The sequence below is a fragment of the Pagrus pagrus genome, assembly GCF_965226575.1.
Source record: "Pagrus pagrus genome assembly, chromosome: 1".
In the NCBI taxonomy this organism is placed as follows: domain Eukaryota; kingdom Metazoa; phylum Chordata; class Actinopteri; order Spariformes; family Sparidae; genus Pagrus; species Pagrus pagrus.
This window is the reverse complement of record NC_140185.1, coordinates 15,506,487-15,529,017: the sequence shown is the minus strand read 5'-3', so window position 1 is coordinate 15,529,017 and position 22,531 is coordinate 15,506,487. Positions and strand designations below refer to the sequence as shown.

General features: G+C 41.1%; 1 protein-coding gene across 1 annotated transcript in view; it reads left to right on the top strand.

Annotated features, from left to right (window-relative positions):
• prmt3 (protein arginine methyltransferase 3) overlaps positions 1-22,531 on the top strand; it is a 54,228-nt gene that overhangs the window by 1,772 nt on the left and 29,925 nt on the right. The window contains exons 5-10 of the mRNA XM_084348159.1: positions 181-286; positions 2,348-2,513; positions 3,106-3,247; positions 5,380-5,445; positions 7,369-7,490; positions 10,459-10,558. Of these exons, the coding sequence (XP_084204285.1) occupies positions 181-286; positions 2,348-2,513; positions 3,106-3,247; positions 5,380-5,445; positions 7,369-7,490; positions 10,459-10,558 (702 nt within the window). The remainder of the gene's footprint in view (positions 1-180; positions 287-2,347; positions 2,514-3,105; positions 3,248-5,379; positions 5,446-7,368; positions 7,491-10,458; positions 10,559-22,531) is intronic.

Genomic DNA, 22,531 nt, shown 5'->3' with positions numbered 1-22,531 from the left:
AAGAAAAACATGTATTTATTGTTGAAATTCTGTGATCTATGCAATTTTTGTTCATTCATATTCAGTCCCAAGAAGATATCAGAAAACATCTGCTGGAAAATAATCCAGTTATAGCATAACAACTTAAAAAAGTCTAATAAAATGGATAGATTTTCTTTCTAAACAAATCTGTGTTTATAGAAATGTGATGCATCCGGTCTGACGGGGCTGCCAGATGCTCCCTTACCCTGGGAGAGCGAAGACTTCCTGCGACCGGTCCTACAGGACGACCCCTTGCTGCAGACAGGTACAGCAATTTTAAAGTTTTATAGTAACGCGTAACAATCCCAATAGATATATCTGTTTTTAGATGTTCAAAGCACGTGATGGCAACCCAATCAGCAGAATTAATGTTGGCAATGTCCATTTCCGCAAACCATGGATATATTGAAACATTACATCTTTCTTTATCTTGCAACTTTACATTTCTTTTGGATCAATTTTCAATTTTTTGTTGTGACAATGCTGTACTTGGGTTAGGGTTAGGCAAAGATCATGTTGACTTAAAATACCTGTTTTGGTTGCCACAAAGAAAAACTTCCTGGCAAAAAATATCTGGCTTTTGTTGCCACAAACATGGCTGAAAATTGTCCTGAAGTTTCCTTTTAAAAAAACAGTGGTGTCGCCCTTGGAAATGTTGACTGCAGCCACTGACTTGGCAGCTTTCTCGCCTGTAATGGAAGAAGTGTGAAGGGTTCAGCACAGTTCAAACAAACTAGTTTGTGCAAAGCGTCATCCAAACAAAATAAAGGCAATGGTTCATATTTATTCTGAATGGCCACACTAGAGGACAGCGAGAAAAGCCTGCCAACATACAGTAGAGAAGTCTGAGAGGTGCTTGACTGTAGAAATAAAGATCAGGATGCACACTTCCAGGAAACGGTCTCTCCAAGATGGCAATCATTTTGTTGCACTCGACTGTACACACGAAAAGTAACAGAAGTAGTTGTCGTTGTTTTTTAGGAAGCTGCAGAAGTTGTCGGATGTAGCCTGCTGAAGTCTGATGTCAAAAAGTGTGGAGAGGAACAGGCTGAAGTGCTGTTCAATAATCCAACAAGCATTGTTTTTTGAGTGTAGTGGTGGCTCGGCTTAATATGATTCTGATGACATTTGTCATGTCCTGTTACCTGACTGTACTTACTGAACTGAGGTTAACTACAGAAGCAAATATGCTGATATGACTGCTCACACTACAAGATAACCAACAAATGCATGAAACATGTTTAATCACAATTGGGACCCCATGATCGCGCATCCTCTGAGGTGGGCAGTGAGGCTACTGAAAACTTCTGTTATGCAGTACTCGTCTGGCCTAAATTCACTGTAATTGTGTAAAGCAAATAGTGACTATAAATGTACAACTTTCACAACATTAACAAATCTTGATTCAGTCCTCTGGTTCCCATCCTGATTGTCTCATTAACATATTGATAATTAGTTATTTTGTCTCTTGATTAGATCCTGATAGGCCAAAAGCAGTTTTCTCAGATCACTCACAGGGGGAACAGCTGCTTCAGATTGCTGTTCTGCCTGATTGTCAGATCCCTCAACTCAAACACAAACATGATTGTTTAGTATTTCACAAAATAATTTGTCATGGATTTTTGTAGTTGTCATTTTTCTGGCGTTGCTATTTTCTCTCAAGCAGCCTCAGCTTCCCCTTGAAAAATCCTCAGAGAAGGAGCTGGATTTAGTTTTGTGTGCAGGTGCAGAGAGCATTAGTGAAGGTAAATGGAGTGACAGATTTTCTGGTTGAGAAAAAGAGAGAGTGACGTACTTTATTCAACCCCAGGCCTGTCTTTCAGCTGCATTGCCCTGGCAGTAGAAAATGGTCTCTCTCCCTGGTGTATTTCTCCCTGCATGATTGTTGAAATACTGTGCAAAATGACAGCTTTAGAAATAGGCTTCGCCGATGATGGTTATAATTGATATTTGAGTTTGTGCTCCATTTGCAGCCGCTAAAAAGGAGCGGCTGTAATATAATTTCATATTTTGCCAAATCTCGTCAGGAATAAAACAAACACACCAAACAAAAGCTACACCCATTTCTTGTACAGAGGTTTTGCATCCACTCAGTTCAGTTTACTTCACTTCACTGTAGTGTCACTTCAAGGAAAACTTTTCATGCAGCAGCCATTTAAAATCCTATGAATACAAAATGAATAATTTAAGATTAACAAAAGAAACGGGAAGCAAACATTAAGGTAAATAAATCTGAGGTTAGAGGCAGGAGTGAGTCACTTTGTTTAGTCTTTGTGTGCAGCCTACATGTTTTACCTCTATATCCCCCTCTCTGTATTTCTGGCAGACCCTGAGGAGCTCTGTGACAGTGAGAGGCCGGGCCTGTCGACATGCCAGTCGTCTGGGGCTGAGTCCCATGATGCACTACTCCGGAGGGCACAGGCCGCTGAGGAGAGAGCCTGCCGCTCAGAGGAGGCGCTTGCCAGGGCCATGGATGACCTGCACAAACTCAAGTCAGTGACGTTTCTCTGCTTTTTTTTTAAATAACCACTCAGGTTGACCTGTTACTAGTTAGTTTCTTGTCAATTTTTGGTAGATTTCTTTTTTTCTTTCTTTTTTCTCTCGCAGAGTAGTTGCCTTAAATACAATATAGACACTTAAACCCAGTGTATAGTCACTGCAGCTGTGCTTCAGTCATTTAACACTCCAGTGTGTTCCTGTACTTCTGCACTACCCACCTGAGGCCAGCAGGGGGACACAGTGAACCCAGTTTTGTAGAAACATCAACTACAGTACCTTGTGGAAGAAGTTTGGAGGAAGGGGAAAGATAAAAAAGGGAAGGGAAAATTCCACTGCAGCATGGAGGTTAAAGTGAGGAGGGGAGGTAGGAAGGGGGGCAATAAGGGAAAATTACAGAAAGAGGGGGGTGGGGGTTTGAGGTGAGGAGGGGTGGAAGAGAGTTAGAAAGATGAATGCCTCCCATCTCCTCCATTTACTGCTACGTCCTGCATGAAGGTTGTGTGTGCTTTCTGCTTTCAGGCCGCTACTTTTGTCCCGCGCCCTAATATGAGAAGTTAAATGCAGATCTACCCGTTCTTCTTTCAGGCTTCTGGCTCAGGGTTTGGTACTGAACGCAGAAACCAGCAAATCTGGCAACCTGGGCACAGTGGCCGAGCTCCGAGAGGACGAGGACGAGGCTTACTTCAGTTCCTACGGCCATTATGGCATCCATGAGGAGATGCTGAAGGTCTGAGTTGTACACACACACACACACACACACACACACACACACACACACACACACACTGACCAGGCCTGCAGGTCTCATTATAGTCTTGTGAGCCCCCCCCCCCCAGGCGCAGCAGTCTCTGCAGAGGAAAAGTGGGTTCATCAGCGTACGTCTTGGCTGAAAGATTTCGATGAAGCACGTAAATGAAAATGATCATCTTTATGCACACATTGATAGTGAGGACAAGACATTTTCTCAAAAGTGACAAATCAGCAATAAGCGCTGAGCTCTCATGTGAGACGCCAGCCTGCACGGTGGATGCTCGAAACGTGGAAATTAATTTTTACACTGCTCAAACGCCGAAAGCTGAAAGTGTCAGCAGGCTGAGGGGTGTGTATGTATGAGGGTGGGGGTCAGCTCTGTCTCCTCCTTTCCTGTTCTACTTACCGCAGTGCCTAGACATATTCCTGTTGGCAGTCCTGATTGGTGCTAAGCACTGTTAAGTTTTGCGTCATGTGAGTGCGTCAGGCTGTAAACTCCATCAGAGCCTCAGGAGGGGCCGAGAACACGTGACGGGGGGCTTTGCGGTAGAATGTGGTCAACTCTTTCACAGGTCGACGTCAAGCATATCACCTATGACGCACTGTGTGTGTGTGTGTGTGTGTGTGTGTGTGTGTGTGTGTGTCTGAGAGACTGTATGAAAGAGGATGTCACGTTTTCTAAGTTAGATGTCTAGTTGTAGCCTTCATTTTAATGGACAGGTTAACTTTTTTTAATTTTTTTTTACATGTCACTGTAAAACATGACCCACATCAGAACATATTCAAGAATAAGTTATTGGTTGCAACGTTTTTCAATCCTAATGTAAGTGATGGGAGACAAAATCTTCATTTCTGTTATTTTCAAAATACAATTTCAAGTTTAGCTCATGTTAATGTGAGGCATCAGCTATCTGAGCTGGCCAAATTAAGTGGCATCTTCTAAGAATATGGTCTTTAAGTATGAAATTCCCTGATTGTGTTGTTGCCTCTGCCGCAGCTCAGCAAGGAAACGCTGTCAGCAAAACACAAAGAGGGAATGAGCAGAACAATAAGAGCGACCAATAGCTTTTTTATGTCCATATGGATATGTAATTATGTACTCAATTAAGATAAATTTGAAGACATTTTTCCGCCAGTCTTACAAAGTTGAATTAAATCCAAATACGCATGAAGACTCTGTAGACAAGTTAACAAATCTGTTTTTTACATCATAGCACAAGAACAAACTTGCAACAGCATGTGATTTACACCTGCAAAATAACAATTAGATGTTTCCCAAATCATTCAGCCCTCAGTCTGAATGTTGTTAGACATTTTTTTACAACATAGAATTCTGGGAGTATTTAGAGCTTAAAGATAAATGGACTGCAATGTAAATATGTTGTTACGATGTTTCTTACCAGCATGGACTTGACATGAACATTTTGATATAGCATCAATTTGTGTTTCGCTGGTGTTTACAGCTACGTCATAATTAAATGACACAAACATCAGAGCTTATTTCACTGTACTAGCCGAGAGCAATAAACACTGAATGACTCTTTGGGCATCATATTCACATTACAAATGATTTGCTAATTTAAATCTTTCCTTATTGTAAATTTCTTCCAAGAAAAACAACTATTGAATAGAACCTACTCAACTCTACTCTACCTTGGATTAATGCATGTTACGGTCGTGTCAGTAGATTCTGTCATTCTGACTCCAGAGAGGAAGGGATGTAGTTTGTGGTCAGATTTGAGTGGCAGGTTAATTAGCGAGTCCTGACCTGACCTCCACTTGTGTAATATCAGAGTCCCCTCCCAGGACTCCCAGTTGTTCCACAGATTTGCTCTGAAATTTTCTCTGCAGTCTGTTTTGATCTGCTGTTATCTGCATGCTTTTGAGATTGTTGAATGTTGTGCTGGATTTAAATTTATAACATAAGCAACACAAGAAGTCGTGGAACACATTACATTTATAAACCTCACTTAAACCCTCGAAATCCTGAATTAAATTTCAATGTTCGCTGTACACATTAACATTTTATATTCTTTTCTCTCTTTTAGCTCTTTTGCTCAATAAAAGGCGGCGTCATTGTGTGTTAATGTTTGAACATTCTCTCTGCAGGACAAAGTGCGCACGGAGAGTTACCGTGACTTCATGTATCGCAACCCTGAAGTGTTCAGAGACAAGGTGAGCCAGATGAACAAATGCAAACAGATATGTATGTATTAAATGTGTGTATACAGTACGTGCAGGGCAGCTGATTTAATGTACAGCCAAGCCTATTAACAAGAAATAGGTGTGTGCATTTTGCAGGACAGACATTAATAAGGTGATGGTGTCTGATTTAAAACACAGTGTGATTTTATTAGCACCTCGAATGTCAACTGCAGAGTGCTGATAACAGACACGCGCAATCCACCACCGAACCCATAACAACCCCCCCTCCCAAAAAAAATAAATAAAAAGCCTGCCCCCCCCCAATCCCTTTTTTTCCCATTGCCTTTAGTTGCAGGAAGCAGTGGCCTGTATCATGACCATCCATTATATGGGCGGCTGCTGGTTAGTGCTCGGATGAGGCTGTAGAGAAGGGAGGCAGGGTGTGTTGATGGGAACGTACATTATCCCTGTCAGAGCGAAACATTCGGCAGAGAGGAGAGTGTCACCTTCTACAGCAAGCGTTAGATAGAAAACAAAACAGGATATTCTTGTTGCAGTCCTCTTGAGATGGGGGAGTACAGAAAGATGGAGAAAGGAGTGAGGCGTTGTTTGTTGTGTCGAGTCAGCAGTGTGTTGGCGACCCTCTGTGAACCCATAAAGGCAGCGGGATGCCCGCAGAGAAGTTGCCTTAAATATAGACACATAAACCCAGTGTTACATATAGATGTGTGTATAGTCACTGCAGATGTGCTTCAGTCATTTAACACCAGTCGGGGGCGAAAGATGAACAAATTAGCTGGAACCTATAGGAACCTGAAATAGAGGTGATTAAAAACTTGTCCGACAATAACGATGGCTAGATTTAAAAGTTGCGAGGGGAACCAGAGGAACCGAATTACTCACAGTTCATCATGTCGAACATACAATTAATTTAGATGACCTGACCTCCAGATGTTAGTGTAGTTGTGGAAGCCAAATCGGCTAAACAGCTCATCGTAGTTGAGCTGTTTAGCACAAAATCTCTTATGTGCTACACCACACTCCATGACAGTTGTTTATTTATTTATTTATTTTTTTAATCATTTATCTTCTTGTTTTTATTCAATATGAATGTCATGCATTTTACCAGCTGACGTTAGACACTCGCATTGCAAGACAACTTCCAAACAACGCTTAAATGCAGCATACTGTTAAAAAAACTAGAAGTTAAGGATCCAAAAACGAAAGGAAAATATAGCTTGTATGCAGCTCATCAGAGTGATGCTCTAATGGATTCATAAAGCATAAACAGTGTACTGTGTAACATTGTCTTTTCTACAGAGCAGTGTTGTGGCTCCTCCTAGAGATAAATAACCTGCCAAGTAGTGGAAGACCTACAACCAGATCACCACTACAATCTTATAGTCTATCATTTTTAGGGCAACATAATTTTGATAAAGCTAAAACGAATGGAAAAAAGGATCATAATGAAGCACTGTAGTGCTGCAGAGATGCCTTGGTCTACAAATATTGTTCTCTAGATGTAAAAACATGTTTATATGAGACAGGCCCGGACACAAGTCACATGATTTTAATAGTTTTTTAGTGAAAATAAAAATTGTGATGCAGAAATGATCATTTCCACTAACCATGAATCGTATCACAATCATAATATCTGTCGAAATTATTGCAGTATAATTTTGTTTTTACCAAATCGTGCAGCGCTAATTATTTTTTAGCACAAACCGGCTCTAATCTGCAAACAGATGAACCGTTGGATGGCAATGTACCCTCCACCCAACTGTAAAAACCAACAGTGGACAATGTGAGAAGAGTCCAACCAGCAACCTTGTTCACACTGCAACATCTACAGCTTTATCATTTATAAAAGTTTTCTTTTATCTTGATGAAGCCTTTCACAGCAGTCCTTCTTCTTCTCCTCCTCACCCTCTCCTTCTCTCGTCTCTCGTGCAGGTGGTGCTCGATGTTGGTTGTGGGACTGGCATACTGTCCATGTTCGCTGCCAGATCTGGGGCCAAGAAGGTCATAGCAGTCGACCAATCAGAAATCATCTATCAGGCCATGGACATAGTCAGGTGAGACACACACCTGCCTCAACAAAAATGGATTCACATTTATGGTGAAACATTTTAAAATTCACCATGCTAGCAGATTAACTCCCTTACGATAGAGCTAGCTCACGTCAGTCATGTGATCCTCATCGAAGCATTCCTTCAACAGCTGACAGTGTAGAAGGGTCATCTTACCTTAATGTGCAACCAAGAATTGTGTGAGTAGAGGTCTGTGTGACCTCCAGCCACCTTTTATTTGTTGCAGCTGGTTGACTTCAATAGAGCTGCTGTCAGTCGCATGGCCATAATGCACATAATTTACACCTTCAGTCTGACTCAATCACATCTCGCCTCTCCTCCCCTGCAGTGGCTTCAGTCCGAGGCCCGCAGTCTCAGACACACAAACGCACACATGTAGATGACCCCCTGATGGTATGTTTTAATACAGTCCTCAGTCCAATTTCAGGTGCTGTTTGTTTCCAGATTTCCACCCGCTTGTTCTCCTCAGTGGAGCCATTTACCTCCACCAGAGCCTCCGCTGTCCCTTTGTCTACCTGCAGCCACTTCCTCCATCACGCCCATGCCTCTAAAATGCATTTTTGAGTTAGGGGCCATTATGACTGCCATTATTACCGTTATGTAAGAGAGTGTCGTATAAGCAAAACAACGGGGTTTGCTGAAGGAAAAGGACGTTTTAATTTTACAGCCCACTGACTCGCTGTTGGAGTGTGTGTGTTGGCATGCAAGCTGCGTCGCAGGTTCGCCAGCGGTGAAGATTCAGCTAAAGAAAGATGTGTAACCCCCTCCTACACACTCGTACATGTATGCACACAAACACACACAGCCCGTGGGTCCGTTTAAGGCTACTGTTTTCTCGAGTTGTGATTCAAAAGCTCTTATATCTGCATGTGCATGTGTGTGTGCATGCTGCTGGCCTTTGTGTGTCCATCACTTCCTCTTGATGTTAATATCAGGTTTGTAATTAAAGTGGCTCCTGTTGGTTAGGCAGGAGCATCCATCTCCTGTCTCGACTCCGTCGCCGAAGTTTAAATGAAAAGCTAGATGTGACTTCCCTCCTTCACAGTCACTTCCTTAATGGATAGTGTCTAAATACGTTTTTTAAATGGCTTGAATTGATGGATTATCCAATAGAAAGCTTTGAATTGTGACAACAAAGTGGAAAAACACTAGGTAATATTTTAGGTAGACCAGTTAAATTCAAATTTGAAGGGTGATATGGGCTCAGCAGTTTGTTGATGTCTGTCAGCCAATACTTGATACTGGTTGAAGAATGCTGATCAGCATTTTGCCAGCTAGAAACACACATTATGAATGCATAGGGACACTGACCAGTGTTGGGCAAGTTCACACTTCACAAAAACGAATTCAAAGTTAGGTTCACTCATTTATTGTTCACAATTTCTGTATTTTTCCTAAATTATTGGTAGCGGTAACAAAGTGATGTAACACATTACTAATGGGATTTCAGTAATATTATTGCCGTTACTATGTCAGGTAATGCATTTTTTCCTCTGCCAAGGAGGTTGTGTTTTTGGCCATGTCAGTTTGTCTGTTGTTGGTTGGTTTGTCAGCAAGATTACACAACTACTTAACGGATTTCCACAAAACTTGGATGGAGGATGGGTCTCGGTCCAGAATAGACCCCATTAACTTTTGGTTCAGATCTGGATAAGGGGGCAGATCCAGGATTTTTTTCTTACTTTCCTTAGCATTGCTAGACAGGGCATTTTTTCCACGTAATGTCTCAGGAAATAATGCATGGATCTTGCATTAAGGTGGCTGGTATCTTTGCTGTAGGGCCTTGGAAGAGGTATGCACTCCCCTGAGTGCCATTCCAGTTAAATCTGTTCTTTATTCTTTATTGCTTTTTCATTCTTAATGTGAAAGTCCTAAACGAAACAACAATGAAACAAACAATTATAATTGTATCGAAAAGTTTGTATCCTCAGTAACAACACAAACATCTAAATTATGAGGAAAAGGCTACTTTGTATGACAAAAGGATAGCTTCAACATCAAAAGACCGCAATTATTTGCAAACACTGGTTTCCTATGATGAAATGTACAATCTCTTTCCCCTCTTTCTCACAGACACACAGGCCGCACACACATGCATACACACACACAGACACACACACACACACACACACACACACACACACACACACACACCTACACAACCACACAACCACACAGATACTGACTCTCTCCCCAGAGTCCTGACATTGTCCTCTAAATTACCCCAATAATGAGATTACAGTGTTTCCCTCTTGTGAAAGGTGGAGGAGGCGGGGGGATGTGGGTGAGGGGTGTGGGGGGCTGTTGGATTCTGGGAGGAGGTGATAGCGGCGGTAGCAGAGCAGCAGAGAGGGGAGAGACAGTTCAAGATAAGGATCGCTGCCACAGAAATGCACTCTGGGCCGCTGTGAGTAATTGTTCTGTCCTCGGTAACATTAGCTGTCATGATAATGGAATATTCACAGAGATTGATACCCAGACTGGCCGGTCTGAAAGGAAGGATCATTTAAACAGCAGCACTGATCTTACAGTCCCTACCTGAGCATGACACCTTTACAGGCCCACAGTTATCCCACCTTCCACAGTCAATACACGACTAAGGAAAGGCTGGAAATATACTGTACTTGGAAAAACAATATGGCGACTTATTGACTTATTGACCAGATATGGACAAGTTTGAAAAAAATGCCCGAAATGATGTTCTTGACTCAGACTCAGTTGACTGTTTATTCTATTACTATTTCTATATTTTAAAAAAATGATTCATATGACTGCATTTGATGTGAAAGGGTCGCACTAGTGATGGACCTAAGGAGACTCATCCTCACCTGACTCTAGAGTTCCCAAAACTACACAGCCCTTTCTTGAGTAATTGGTTTATTGGGCACTGCGTGATGTAAATTTGAATTGAGTTGTCTGTCGAAGTCCTCTGACTCTTGCATGTTACGCACAGGTCCAACCAGTTGGAGGACAAGATCACTCTGATCAAAGGCCGCATAGAAGACATCAACCTCCCTGTGGAGAAGGTGGACATCATCATCTCAGAATGGATGGTCAGTACATATTTCGTTTAATGAAAAAAGCAATGCAGCTTAAACATTATATTAATTCATATTACTGGCTGAGGATGTGAATCAGTAAATGCAAGACTTTTCCAAAAAATGCTCCTGTTTGATTTCCATCAATTCAAACAAAATCCAGAAAAACATGGAGGTAACAGGTCTCTATGTAGAATTCAATTTAGGAAATGGAGAATAAATCAGTTCAGTCAGAACATCCATAGAAGATGATTGAATCTATTAATCTGCAGTGCATGCACATGAGGGGTCAACCGACTCCATGTGTGTCTTTTGCTTTTGTGATACGGTCGCCTGATTAAACACATTTCAGGCATGACTGGTGAGCTCAGGTCAGACTCGAACTACCTCCCTGTTGTTAATCACATTATGGCATTTTATGACATTGCTGGAGTATTAACTCAGGACTAAAACAGCACAGATGGATGAATGAATATGACTGGTTTAGAAGAGGATGTGTGGTTAAATGGTTTATTAATTGAAGATGGTATTTTATCTTGAAATGGCCTTTGAAAAATGCAGTAAGGCAACTTTAACTTTTATTAATGCTGTGTTAAGTCAGAGTAAGTGACAACTTCAAACAAGTCATTTCTCAAATTCACTTTCAGTAGGTCTCTACAAATAACACTTAATGAAGCTTGATAAAAAATGTGCTGCTCTGTGTCATAGCACTGTTATATATACTGAGGATCCTCAATATACTGTTCGAGCCAACAAACTGGTTTTATGAGTCTTGAAATATCAATAAAAAAGTCTGCTTATATGTGAACTGTGGAAATATCTTTGAAGCTTGTCTTCCATCTTACTGTAGAACTCTTCAAACACGTACAGTAGAAGAAAAAGCAATGTATTTGCTCAGCATAACCTCAACCAGCCAATGACCATGCAGAATCCAAGGTGCCAGTAGTAGTGACGCATGTTTTAAACATGGCTGAAACGTGGCTAAACTCGACCATGAGCTCCTCTGAATACCTAACCAAGAAGAGCAGTCTTCCTTCCCCTTGATGCCCATTTATCAGGGAGATTCTCTGTGGCGATACAGGCAGGACGGCCAAAGTTGAACGCACCGCTGAAGTCATCCCTAATTCATGAGCATCCCGTATCTGTCCCCCCTCCACCTCCCCCATCCATCGTGAAACCCCAGGGTCACAAGCAGGGGTCGCCAGCCAGAGCCTTCCCATCCTCTCACCGGGGAAATTGAAATTCGGCGGTTGACGTGCCGGCAGAGCGGTGAAGGATAGGGGGCGTAATCTCTGATGACACCAGCTCAGAGAGCGCTAATAAATCTAAGAATTCTCCAGTCACTTCCCATCACGGCAGCGATGGCAGACATTTCTCAGAGTGGCCTGAACCTCAAAAGCTGCTCTCCAATCTGCCGGTATAAAATGGAAAAATGACAGTTGTCACTGGAGGAGACTTTTTACTCTGTGTAAATGGCGTTAGACTGTATTAAACTTTAATGACTTTGTCTTATAGCCAGGTAGTATCTTACCTGAGAGAGATTCTGGAGCCATCATCGCTCTAGCATGTAATCTTTTTTGCATGCAGTGAGTATTTCATTTTAATCATGTTTTTAAGGGTTGTTCAAAGTCAGGTATTTTACCCTCTATTTAACCCCTCGCTGAATTTTTCACATCAATTAATTATTTGTTTTGAAAATCAATCCCCTAAACCTCTTATAAAGTGGTTTAGGGGATTTCCCATTTGGGGTTGCAAGATAGATCCCTTGGGTGTAAGGGCTAACCACTGACTCTAAAATAAATTTAAAAAATAAATAAATACTAATATAAAAAATCCCTCACCTAATTTCAAATGGGTTACAAAAATATAATTCAACCTCTCTTGTTGGTGCTCAGAGGAACAATTGTTAAATCCTAACATCCTGTCCAAACCTTTTCTTTTTCCACAAATAGCCATTTAATGTATTTACATTCTGTAATTACTTTGCCATATAGTATTCATCATTGTCAATGGTGGAGTCCGCCATTCCCGAGCTGGGTTCACAACATTACTGTTTTGTAATTGTATCTTATTGATGTCTGCCTCACTGTTGGAGCTTGTATAGTTGTGTCAGAGATGTATTAAATTACTGCTAATGCAAACCAGACATTTCCTACTGCTGCTGGTTCACATAAAAAAAAAACTAAATTGTTTTTTAATCTGAAGCACTAACACAGAATGCAATGCATTTGCCACTGAGGTTACCACTGACAGCCGTTCATCTAAGATGTGTCAATAAGGCAATGGTCATTTTCAGTATTTTATTTATTCTTTTATTTAGCAACCAGAGTCATATCATCTCTCTCTAATATAGGATTTCCCAAAGTCTCCCGTCTTTTGTTTGTCTTGCTGCATTCACCCTTTTCAGATACAAAGTTTTTCTGCTTGGTGTGACTAAGGGCCATCCATTTGATGTCCTCCATTATTACTGTTTGTGTTGCCTTGAAGATGACGTCTCAGCAGCTTCACTCATTGCTACGACAACAGAGCTAAGAATTCATCCGAGTTGAGTTGGTACTATCCTAAGTCGAAAACGAAATCGAGAAAAGTTTGTGTTGAAAAAGTGAATCAAGTAGAGCTGAGCATTTGATCTTTCTTGTCTCGCTCTGTTTTTCCAGTTTAAATGTGCATTAAGCCCAAACATCTGGTTACAACTGTATGGCAAATGATGGCAGCTATACAACATCAGAATGCTGCATCTTTGTGACTTTGATCATGGTTGAATTTCTTGGCTTGCCATGGCTTCAATGCATGCCTCACCAGAGCCTGCCCAAATTGCACACACACATTACACACACACTAATGCAGAATAGAGGTTTGCTAAGGCCCCCAACAGAGAAGCCAAATTGGGTCAAAACAGTGGCGGAGATGGACAGGAGGGAATTCTGTAACTAAGAATAGATTAGCATCAAGCATTTCCTCTGTGAAGAGAAGCTGCACAATAAAAGGAAAGGGATGAAGGAAAAACTGACTTTGCAGACCAGAACTGAAGTACCTTTCACACAGCTACACCTCGGTTGGTCTAGGTAGAAATAATGATGTAATAGTCAAGTGACTCTGTACACCAAAGAGTGTAATTAATCTGAAATTTGCAGAATTAATAGGCCTACATATCCATGATCTGTGTATCAAGAGAGAGAGCTTTGGGCTCACTGCGGCAAAGAAAAGCATCACTCCTCAAAAAAGCAAAACAAGAACTACATTCATCATCACATGTGCTGTGATTGAAACTGTTGTTCTCTGGCCTGGAAAGTAGTCTATATTGAGTGGAAGGCAGGCAATAAAAAATGTTCAGGACTTTGTACAGGTATTATTTCCAGAGAGATTGTCAACTAATGCCTTGGTCTGACTTGCTGTTCACACTACACAATTTTCTATCTTGAGTCTTGTGGAGACTCACACACAAGATGTGACACAAGAATGATGTGGTACAAGCAATCCAAGTTGATTGTGCGCGATATGGAGTAAAAAAATCTTCTCTGATCCCAGAAGTCCTTATTGTTGTAAATGGTTTTTTTTTATTTGCTAGCTGAAAGAGACAGTGTGTAAACATGACAGTTTTGGTGCCGTAGGAAGGTTTTAGTTTTTAACTTTGAAAGTAGGCTAATTATTTCTCCTCTCTCTCTCTATTCTTTGTGCTACGCTAGGCTAACATGTCAAAAAAAGCTACCGTTACCACTGGGTTGGATGCATAGAGATGAAAGCTCTCTTGCAAACAAGATCTTGATCTCAGTGACACTGAGTTAATAAAAGCCGAACTATCCAACAAATGAACTGAACTAATTGATGGTGTCATCTAACTCTTATACAGAAAATAATTCATCTAGATTTAGCAGCCATTTTTACAGATTCTCACACAGCAGTAGAAGTTTTATATTAGTATCTTGTTAAGTATTGGCATCTGTATTACTCACATTTTTATGGTGGTTTTTAATTGACCATCAGTTATTTATTTGTATGCCAAACATCCTCATAACTAAAAGAAATGGGATCAAATCAACAAAGAAATTATAAGGGATTACTTTATCCATGTACCGGCAAATTGCAGCTTTTTCAGAGAAACCCAAGTTTTATTGTGAAGTAATAAGTTACTTGACGGTTAAGGCTGTTCTCTGGAAGAGAAACAAAGGATTATATCACTGAAGTCCAGCTGTCAGACTCGTTGGACCGAGCAGATGGACAGTGGTTACAGGGCTAATAGACAGAGATGGGTGATGAATGTGGTGTATCTATGGTGTTGGTGATGGTGGTGGAGAAGGGGGCAAATGAGAGTCTGTCTGCTCTGGCAGTGTTTGAGAGACTGCCTTTAGCAGCACTGCTGTCATTTCATAACTCACGACATTGATCGGTCCTCTTTCTCAGCACACAGAAAAACAAACAGTCCAGAGCAGATAAGAGACTGGGGGGCTGATGGGGAGGAGGAGACCTCAGTTCCCCAAAGGCTAAATAAAGAGTGTCACTCCAAGATCAATCACAGGTGAAGGGCCTGCTAGCTTGATAGTGTTTAATGACACGGACGCACAAATGTGGACATGAGAGAAGACTGTTAGAGGAGAGTTGGCGTTAACAAACTTTTGTCACATAATGTGAGATTCAGCATGTCACTGTGTCTTAGATATGCTCAGCAGTGACAATGAAATTTGGAAATGATTGAAGGTTTCACACTGGCTCAGTCCTGATGGGCATCATAGCAGGTTCATGCATGTTAACTCCTCTGCGTACATCATTGTCTTATTTTAAAACTTTCCCATTCAACTCAGAAAAACAGCATTTTATCACATTCACTCCCAGGATCGACCCACTCCTGCTATAGTGCCTTGACTACTTCTGTCTATAGAGTACATCCACTGTATGGTGTCAAATGATGTGACGCTACATGAGGCATCCGATTTCTGTTGTACCTAAAAGTACCCAGTCTGATGCCAGTCCCTCAGACTACCAGTTCTTTGTTTTTTACAAGTTCACCAATCATTGACGGAGAAATCAGAAAAGAGAAAACCCAGACAGAGAACTCGCTCTACACCAAAGGTCTCAGTTTATCTGAAAGCAAAAATCTAGGCCACTCTTGAAATCAAGTTGATATCTCAGTAAATGAGTTACTTTATGGTACCACATACAAAAGCTCTGTCTTTTCTTTTTAAAATTTATGTCACGTGGAAGCTAGCAGGCACTCCTGCATTCGTGTACATAGAAAGTAAAAAATCCTGCTCCAGTCCCCCTGCCAAACAGCTGAAGAAACACACCTGGATCTTTATTACAAAATAACACAAACAGATGATTCAAAAAAACTATGATAGTAGAAACTAAGTGTCGACTTTTCCTTGAAGAAATATGTAGTCTTTTACTGTGGATGCTGAACCTGTATCATATATCGTCTTGTTGATTACAGTTTGTGTACAGAGGCAAAGGCCAGTGTCCCTGAATAGTGAGCTTATTCAGGTATGTGCTAACTCACCTTGGAGAAACTCTCCCAGAATGTCAAATCAGTCTTCAGCACCAGTGAGTGTTCAGTGTGTTTCATTAAAATGTGAAAAGAACCCTGAACAAGAAAAGTGTCAAAGAGCCCCGTGTAACTTCTCTGCCGTGGAGGAGTTCTTTGCGCCCACAACTCTGGTAGTTTACCTTGAGGTGAACATAGTTTGACTACAAAACAAGTATCTCTGGCACACACAAGCACACAAAGTCTGAATCCTTGTGTGCGGTAGAGGTGTGAAGTCAAATTAATGGCAGCTCTTCCTCTTTAGCCTCATTATCAGTGCTGGGAGCCTCACATGCCCAGGAAGTGGCCGGTAGTCATCAGTCATCCTGTCCTTCAGTCTGACTGACTGTCAGTCACACACACACACACACACACACATACACACACACACACACACACACACACACACACACACACACACACACACACACACACTCGCACATTCACACACACACACACAAAAACACAAACACACACCCACAGATAGACAAAGACAAAGATGCAGCAAAGTACACGTCACAAACAGACACACACACTGACTGTGCCACAGGTGTGTCCATTTTCTAATGAGGATTTATTGGCTGTATTTACTTCCACAAGACCTTCAGGAAGTAGTTTTCAGCCAGCTGCCTGTGTAACAAAAAGTCTAATCCCACAAACCCATCCCATTTGAAGTGTATTTGGAAGCTTTCTGGCTCTGGTGTAGATCATTTTGACTTTCAACAATAATACCTAGTTTGTTTGTTTTTAATGCAGCAGAATTTAAACAAATTCTCGCTCTGATTTCATGTCCACACACACCTAAAAGTTATCGTTTCCTGCTGCAAGAAAATAGCAGCCACTGTTGTTTACAGTCAGTTATATCCATCTCATGAACGCAGCTCAGAACGTCTTCTGATTAGGTGAAACGTGGATGGAAGAGAATGCCAATGAGCTGCTGATCATACATCTTTAGTAAATTAATATTCAAGAAATCTTTAAAGCAAAAAGTCCTTGTTTTGCATTTTGTATGGCACAGGCTCATCATTTACAGTATTTAGTGATTTTTCATTTAATAATGCCTGTCCGTGTCAGTACACTGACCCTCTTTTATTGAACTATTTTTCCCTCTTTGTGTCCATTGAAAGCATAGGCACATGACTGTATAGGCAGCTGTTTACTATGAGCAGGGTGGTATATAAAGACCCACAATGCAATTCAATGAAATAATATACTCTGTGTGGATCTAAAATGCAATGTTGCATTTCTGACATATGGTCAAAACATCCGTACGAAAGGAGTAACTGCAGTCTAGTTTGATTAACACTGCTCCATGCACAACACGAACCTGACTACCTGATGTATCCCTCAAACAGACATCCTCATAAACCCAAAACCATAATCCTGCATCACTCAGTTGACATTGTTTTGTGGAGAGAAATGGCCTCCTTGTTCCTTCAAAATGATGTATTTAATAACGGCCTGTAAATGGATGGACAAGTACACCGTCCAGTACAAGATTATTAGGATTTTTATAGTGTATGTGTGAAATCACAGCTATAACTTTTTATTTCTCAAAGGCAAAGTCACACAAAGGCAAACGTTGTTTTACTTTTATGTTGCTGACTTAGATTTTGCCCTTAAGAGCAAATGAGCTTCCATGTAAAGGTGCCTTTCCCAAAATCCAAACAGTAGATTTGTGCCTTGGGACGTGATGCGTGCTTGTATTAAATATCAGATTATCTGGTTATGACATCTACTGCAGACGTGATGGAGTTTGACTCCTGATTACAGCTATCAACAGCCTGCGAAAACATTTATTTATGTTGCGCTCTCATTAATTTTTTTCAGATGTCGGTCAAGAGTTTATTGAAGAGATAATCAAAGATCTTTGAAGAGCTGCTAAGCTTAAGTAGTAACTCAGATAGCAGTTCACTGCCTTCTCTGGTTGAACGTTTCTAGTCTGTTTGTACTTGCACATGTAGCCACACTTGTGATACCGCAGTGTCATTGTATAAACCAATGCATCACTGCAGCAGGTTAAGTTCAGTGTAGTTAAGTAACTTTTACAAGTAGTCTTGTCTTTATTTGGAAAGTTTTAGCGTTCAATAATGTTCTACATGCGGTTCAGATGGAATGTGAAGCTAATTTTGATGAAGCATGATTGCTCATACTGTTAAGTCAATGCAATGGCAGGGGTAGACATGAGTAGACACAAAACCCTGATGGGGCAGACTGAGACAAAGAGCATGAGCTCAATAGATCACAACAAGGTTCCTGGTGGGTTGTGCAGGCACAGAAACACCCACAAAGACATTCTCCACACACAAGATCAGTGCATTCATTGCTAGCTACTTTACAACTAATGTCTGTATGCTGTGGTTTGTATGTTCTGTACAAATAAAGAAGAAAAAACAATCCAGAGATCAGGTTTGTGGTAAAATTTCACTTAGCATACACTCATAAGACTATTCCACCCTGACGAGATACAATTCTGTAAATAAAAATTTGGTAGTATAACACTGGACAAAAGAGAGAGATTGTGGATACATGCGCATCGTTTAAACCACATTTTGCTTTAAAGTCCAATGAGTAGGAATTTACTGGCATCTTGCGATGAGGTGGTGGATTGCGCCCTCTCGAGAGCCAGCATTTGGTTTGTCCATTCAGGGCTACTGTAGGAACATGGTGGTGCAACACAGCGGATACGTCTTTAGAAGAGGAAAAACACAGCAATTATTAGTTCCAGGTGATTATAAACTAATGAAAACATAATTATATTTTAATTGTTATTCATGATTTTATACACACTATTTCATTTCTGCTGTTGATCCCCGTAAAGCCTGCACACTTACTTGCCATGTAGATTATCATTACATCTTTTAATAACACATGATTTCAGAAGAGCCACTGCTTCTAATAACCTTGTAGCTATACTGCAAATTACTTTGCTGGTAGACTGTCTTTCACCTTTATCTCTCATTTGCATGCCTTTTAAATGGAAATTACGCTGATACTGGGTCCTGCACGATGTACAATCACCAAGCGTTAACACACTGAAATCTATTACACGGATGTGTGTGATATGTTTATGCTAATTTGGTGTCATCTGATCAGGGACTAGTATAGAAGAGGCTTGTAGATGTAGGGGTGCTGCCTTCAGCATTCAGCGAAGCATGGAAGTACTCTCACACACATTCATGCATGCACAACATCTCCTTTATTTTGCCTTGGCCCTTCTGGGACTGGGAGTGATGATGATCTGCAGTAATTGAGGAAGACGTATGATGAATACGGAAGCAGAGAGGAGGTACTGGAGGGCGGAGGAAAGTGTAAACTGCTGATGCAGATTTTGTACCAAAACGCCTCTTGGTACCTACAGTGTAATTGACAGCCACTCAGTCTCCCAAGGGATGATGGACACACAAATCTGTGAAGTATAGTACACCAAGCCTTTTCTTCCCACTCCGCCTCCAGCAACTAAAGACAGGACAACATTACAGGAGTAATTATAAAGTAATCTCTGCAGAGTTTATAAGAAATACTCAAGTTGAATAGCCTTTGTGTAAAGTTAAGGGCAGTGACAACTCAATGAAAAGGCGAAAATTCTTGACACAAGTAACACAGCTGTAAAAGTGTATTTGCCATTTTTCTTTTGTGTGTGTGTATCGATGCATACGTAGATGTGTATGTGAGTGTGTGAAATAGCCCACTCAGGGGAATGTGTTTTATATGCTAATTTTGTTAATGTGTATAAGCTGCTCCAGCCCATTCTCATTAGGTTTTCATTAGTCTCTTTTATGGAAATGCACAGTGACTATACTGCAGAGCGTCGCCTGCACCAGCCGGGCTGCCTGACAGTAAACGGAGCTGTTTCCTCACACTAACACCTCGGCCCGTCTGTGTCACTGAGCCCGTAGACAGACGGATCGATTGGTGGGAAAGGTATTAAAAAGTTCGCAAAACTGTCTGCTGTTGAGATTTAATCTTGTTTTTCTGAACACGAATGAGCAAAGACAAAGTGTAGTGTGATAAAAGAGAAAGTTAAGGAGCTGTAGTCTTCTTTTTTTCTTGATGCAGCTTTCCCCTGTAAATATTCAACCACTTACACCTTTTAAACCAGGTGGATCACACTCGTTTGATTTACTGGTATTGATCAACCAACATGTCGGCAAGATACTTTTGTGATAGAGAGCATTAAAATTGCGTAGGCCTTAACCCTTAAAGGAATACTTCATGATTTTGAAAATCTAATTTTTCATATTTTATATAGAGATCTGAAGATAGATATCAATTTCTTCTCTGTACGTTCAATAAAGAGGCCCATGGGACTTTCTTGCCAACAAATCCAAAGGTGTCGTATGTGTTGTACGTGTGTAGTTGAAATATGTGAAAATATGTCAAAAATTGTGATAGTGTGGTTTTCTCTTCGCCTTAGGCTAGCTAGTTACCCATTCTTCCACTATTTGTGCTAAGCTAGGATAAACATGTGACAATGTCCGTTTTGGACACAACCTAAACAACCTCCCATCTGACTTTCAGTAGCAATTAAGCAGAATTTCCAAAATGTCTGAGCATTCTTTTCAGTGACTTGAAGCCAAATTAAATCAGGACAGAGACCACAAAGAGGCTGTAAACGGGATGGATATAGCTTGAAGTGTAACAGGCCCAGTTGTTTACTCTCAGGTTGTGCTTTCGCCCTCGTAAATGGTTCATCCCTCTTGCATTGCAGGCCTGCAAACAGCCTGTTTTGATATGATTTCTGAAACACTGGTGGCTTGAATTAGATGGTGAGGGATGTTACAGTTTACCAGTGTTAATCATGATTAAACTATCAACACTGACTGGCCTGAAGGATGCCTTAATGTCATTAAAACGGCGCTTTACTTGTAATACCATCCAGACAGTGTGACTGAAACAACATGTAGACACCTACTGTAGCAGTCGGGTGCACTGATCGTCTAAAAATTGAACAGTGTTACACCCCAAAACCGCAACGTCATCCAGTTCCGATTAAACGTTTCGGGATGACACATTGCACAGGATTACAGGCGTCATTCAGGAGTGACATCATGTTCGCTGATGAATTGTTACAGGTTAAAGTTTTATTGTTTCTGTGTTTTTGGTTATTAAAATTGCAGATGTATAAATAAGGGGGGTGTGGTACATACTGCTGGGAGGACGTGGAAGGTAGCAGGGGGGGCAGTACTCCGGCATTGTTGATGATAAAAGTAAGGTGTGACTCTGCTTTCAGGCATCCCGCGCTCTCATATCCTCTTTCCTTCAAGTGAAGCAGTGTCCCGTGAAATTGGGATCTAAATTACGAGGCCGGTGTACTCTGTGTGAGGATTTTAAAAATGACCTGCTCTGCCGTTAAGGACATCGGCTGGACCACAACAGGCAACAGCGGACGATCCGCCGGCCTGACTTTGGTTCGAGACCAGTCCACTGTCGATAAACGGAGAGAATGTTTCCCTTTATCGCCTCGCGGAGGATGAGTCGGTTATATCAGCTTCATCGCTGTCATCATTATCAGCTCAGGCCCATGACAGAGATGGTGACGATTTTGGAGTAAGAGTTATAAATCAGGGCTGCTTCTCCTGTTTGTCTGCCGCTTGCTCTCCTCTCCTCTCTCCAATAAAAGGTTGTCTTTATTTGAATAATAAGGCTCTTATCTCGGTGAATTACTATTCCTCTGGCCACTGCATTCTCTCTGTATCACTCTTTCGCTCGTCCTCTATCCTCCTCTCCTCTTTCTCTCCATCATACCTCCACCCCAATCCCTCTTTATCTTCTGTCCTGGCTCTCACCTCTCCTTGTCCTTTTTCCCCCACAGGAGAGAAAGTAGAGATGTTTCTGTCTCAGACTAAGCTCTTTCTTTCTTTCTTGTTCTTCTTTTAACATCTACCGATGAGTTCACACTACAAATGTCATCAATTGTGTCACTTTAGAGCTGCTTATATCTTACACAGACTAATCAGGTCGAAAATTTAGTGGCAGCAATCCATTTCACAAATATACCAAAATGTCTGTTGTCAGTATAAAGTTTACAGACCCACTTCCTCGATCAATTTTAACATGCCGTACGTGGTGTATCTGTTTGTTCTTCCTGTTCAATGGGGCATTATTAGCAACATTATCCTTGCACTTACTTTGGTTTTAACTCCAAATAAAGTGGTTTTGAATATAAAGCTAAACTGTCAGCTTGTTTCTGTCCTCAGTGATGATCTGCCTGCTCGTGTTTGTTGCCCCATTGGACCTATTTTTTGGAAGTATGTTCCCATAGAACCAATGGTCCAGGCATAGAAAGAACATCCAGCTTGTAATGATTTGTTTTCCCCTGAGCACATCGTCTTCCCCCCCATGAAAACTTCCATTTCGCTCCCTTTTCACTATGTTGAACAGAATAATGATCATTGTTGGCTCATAGGTAAACTGAAGATTAGGTATTAATGTGATTATTGTGGGAATAATGTCTGTATGGTTAAAAA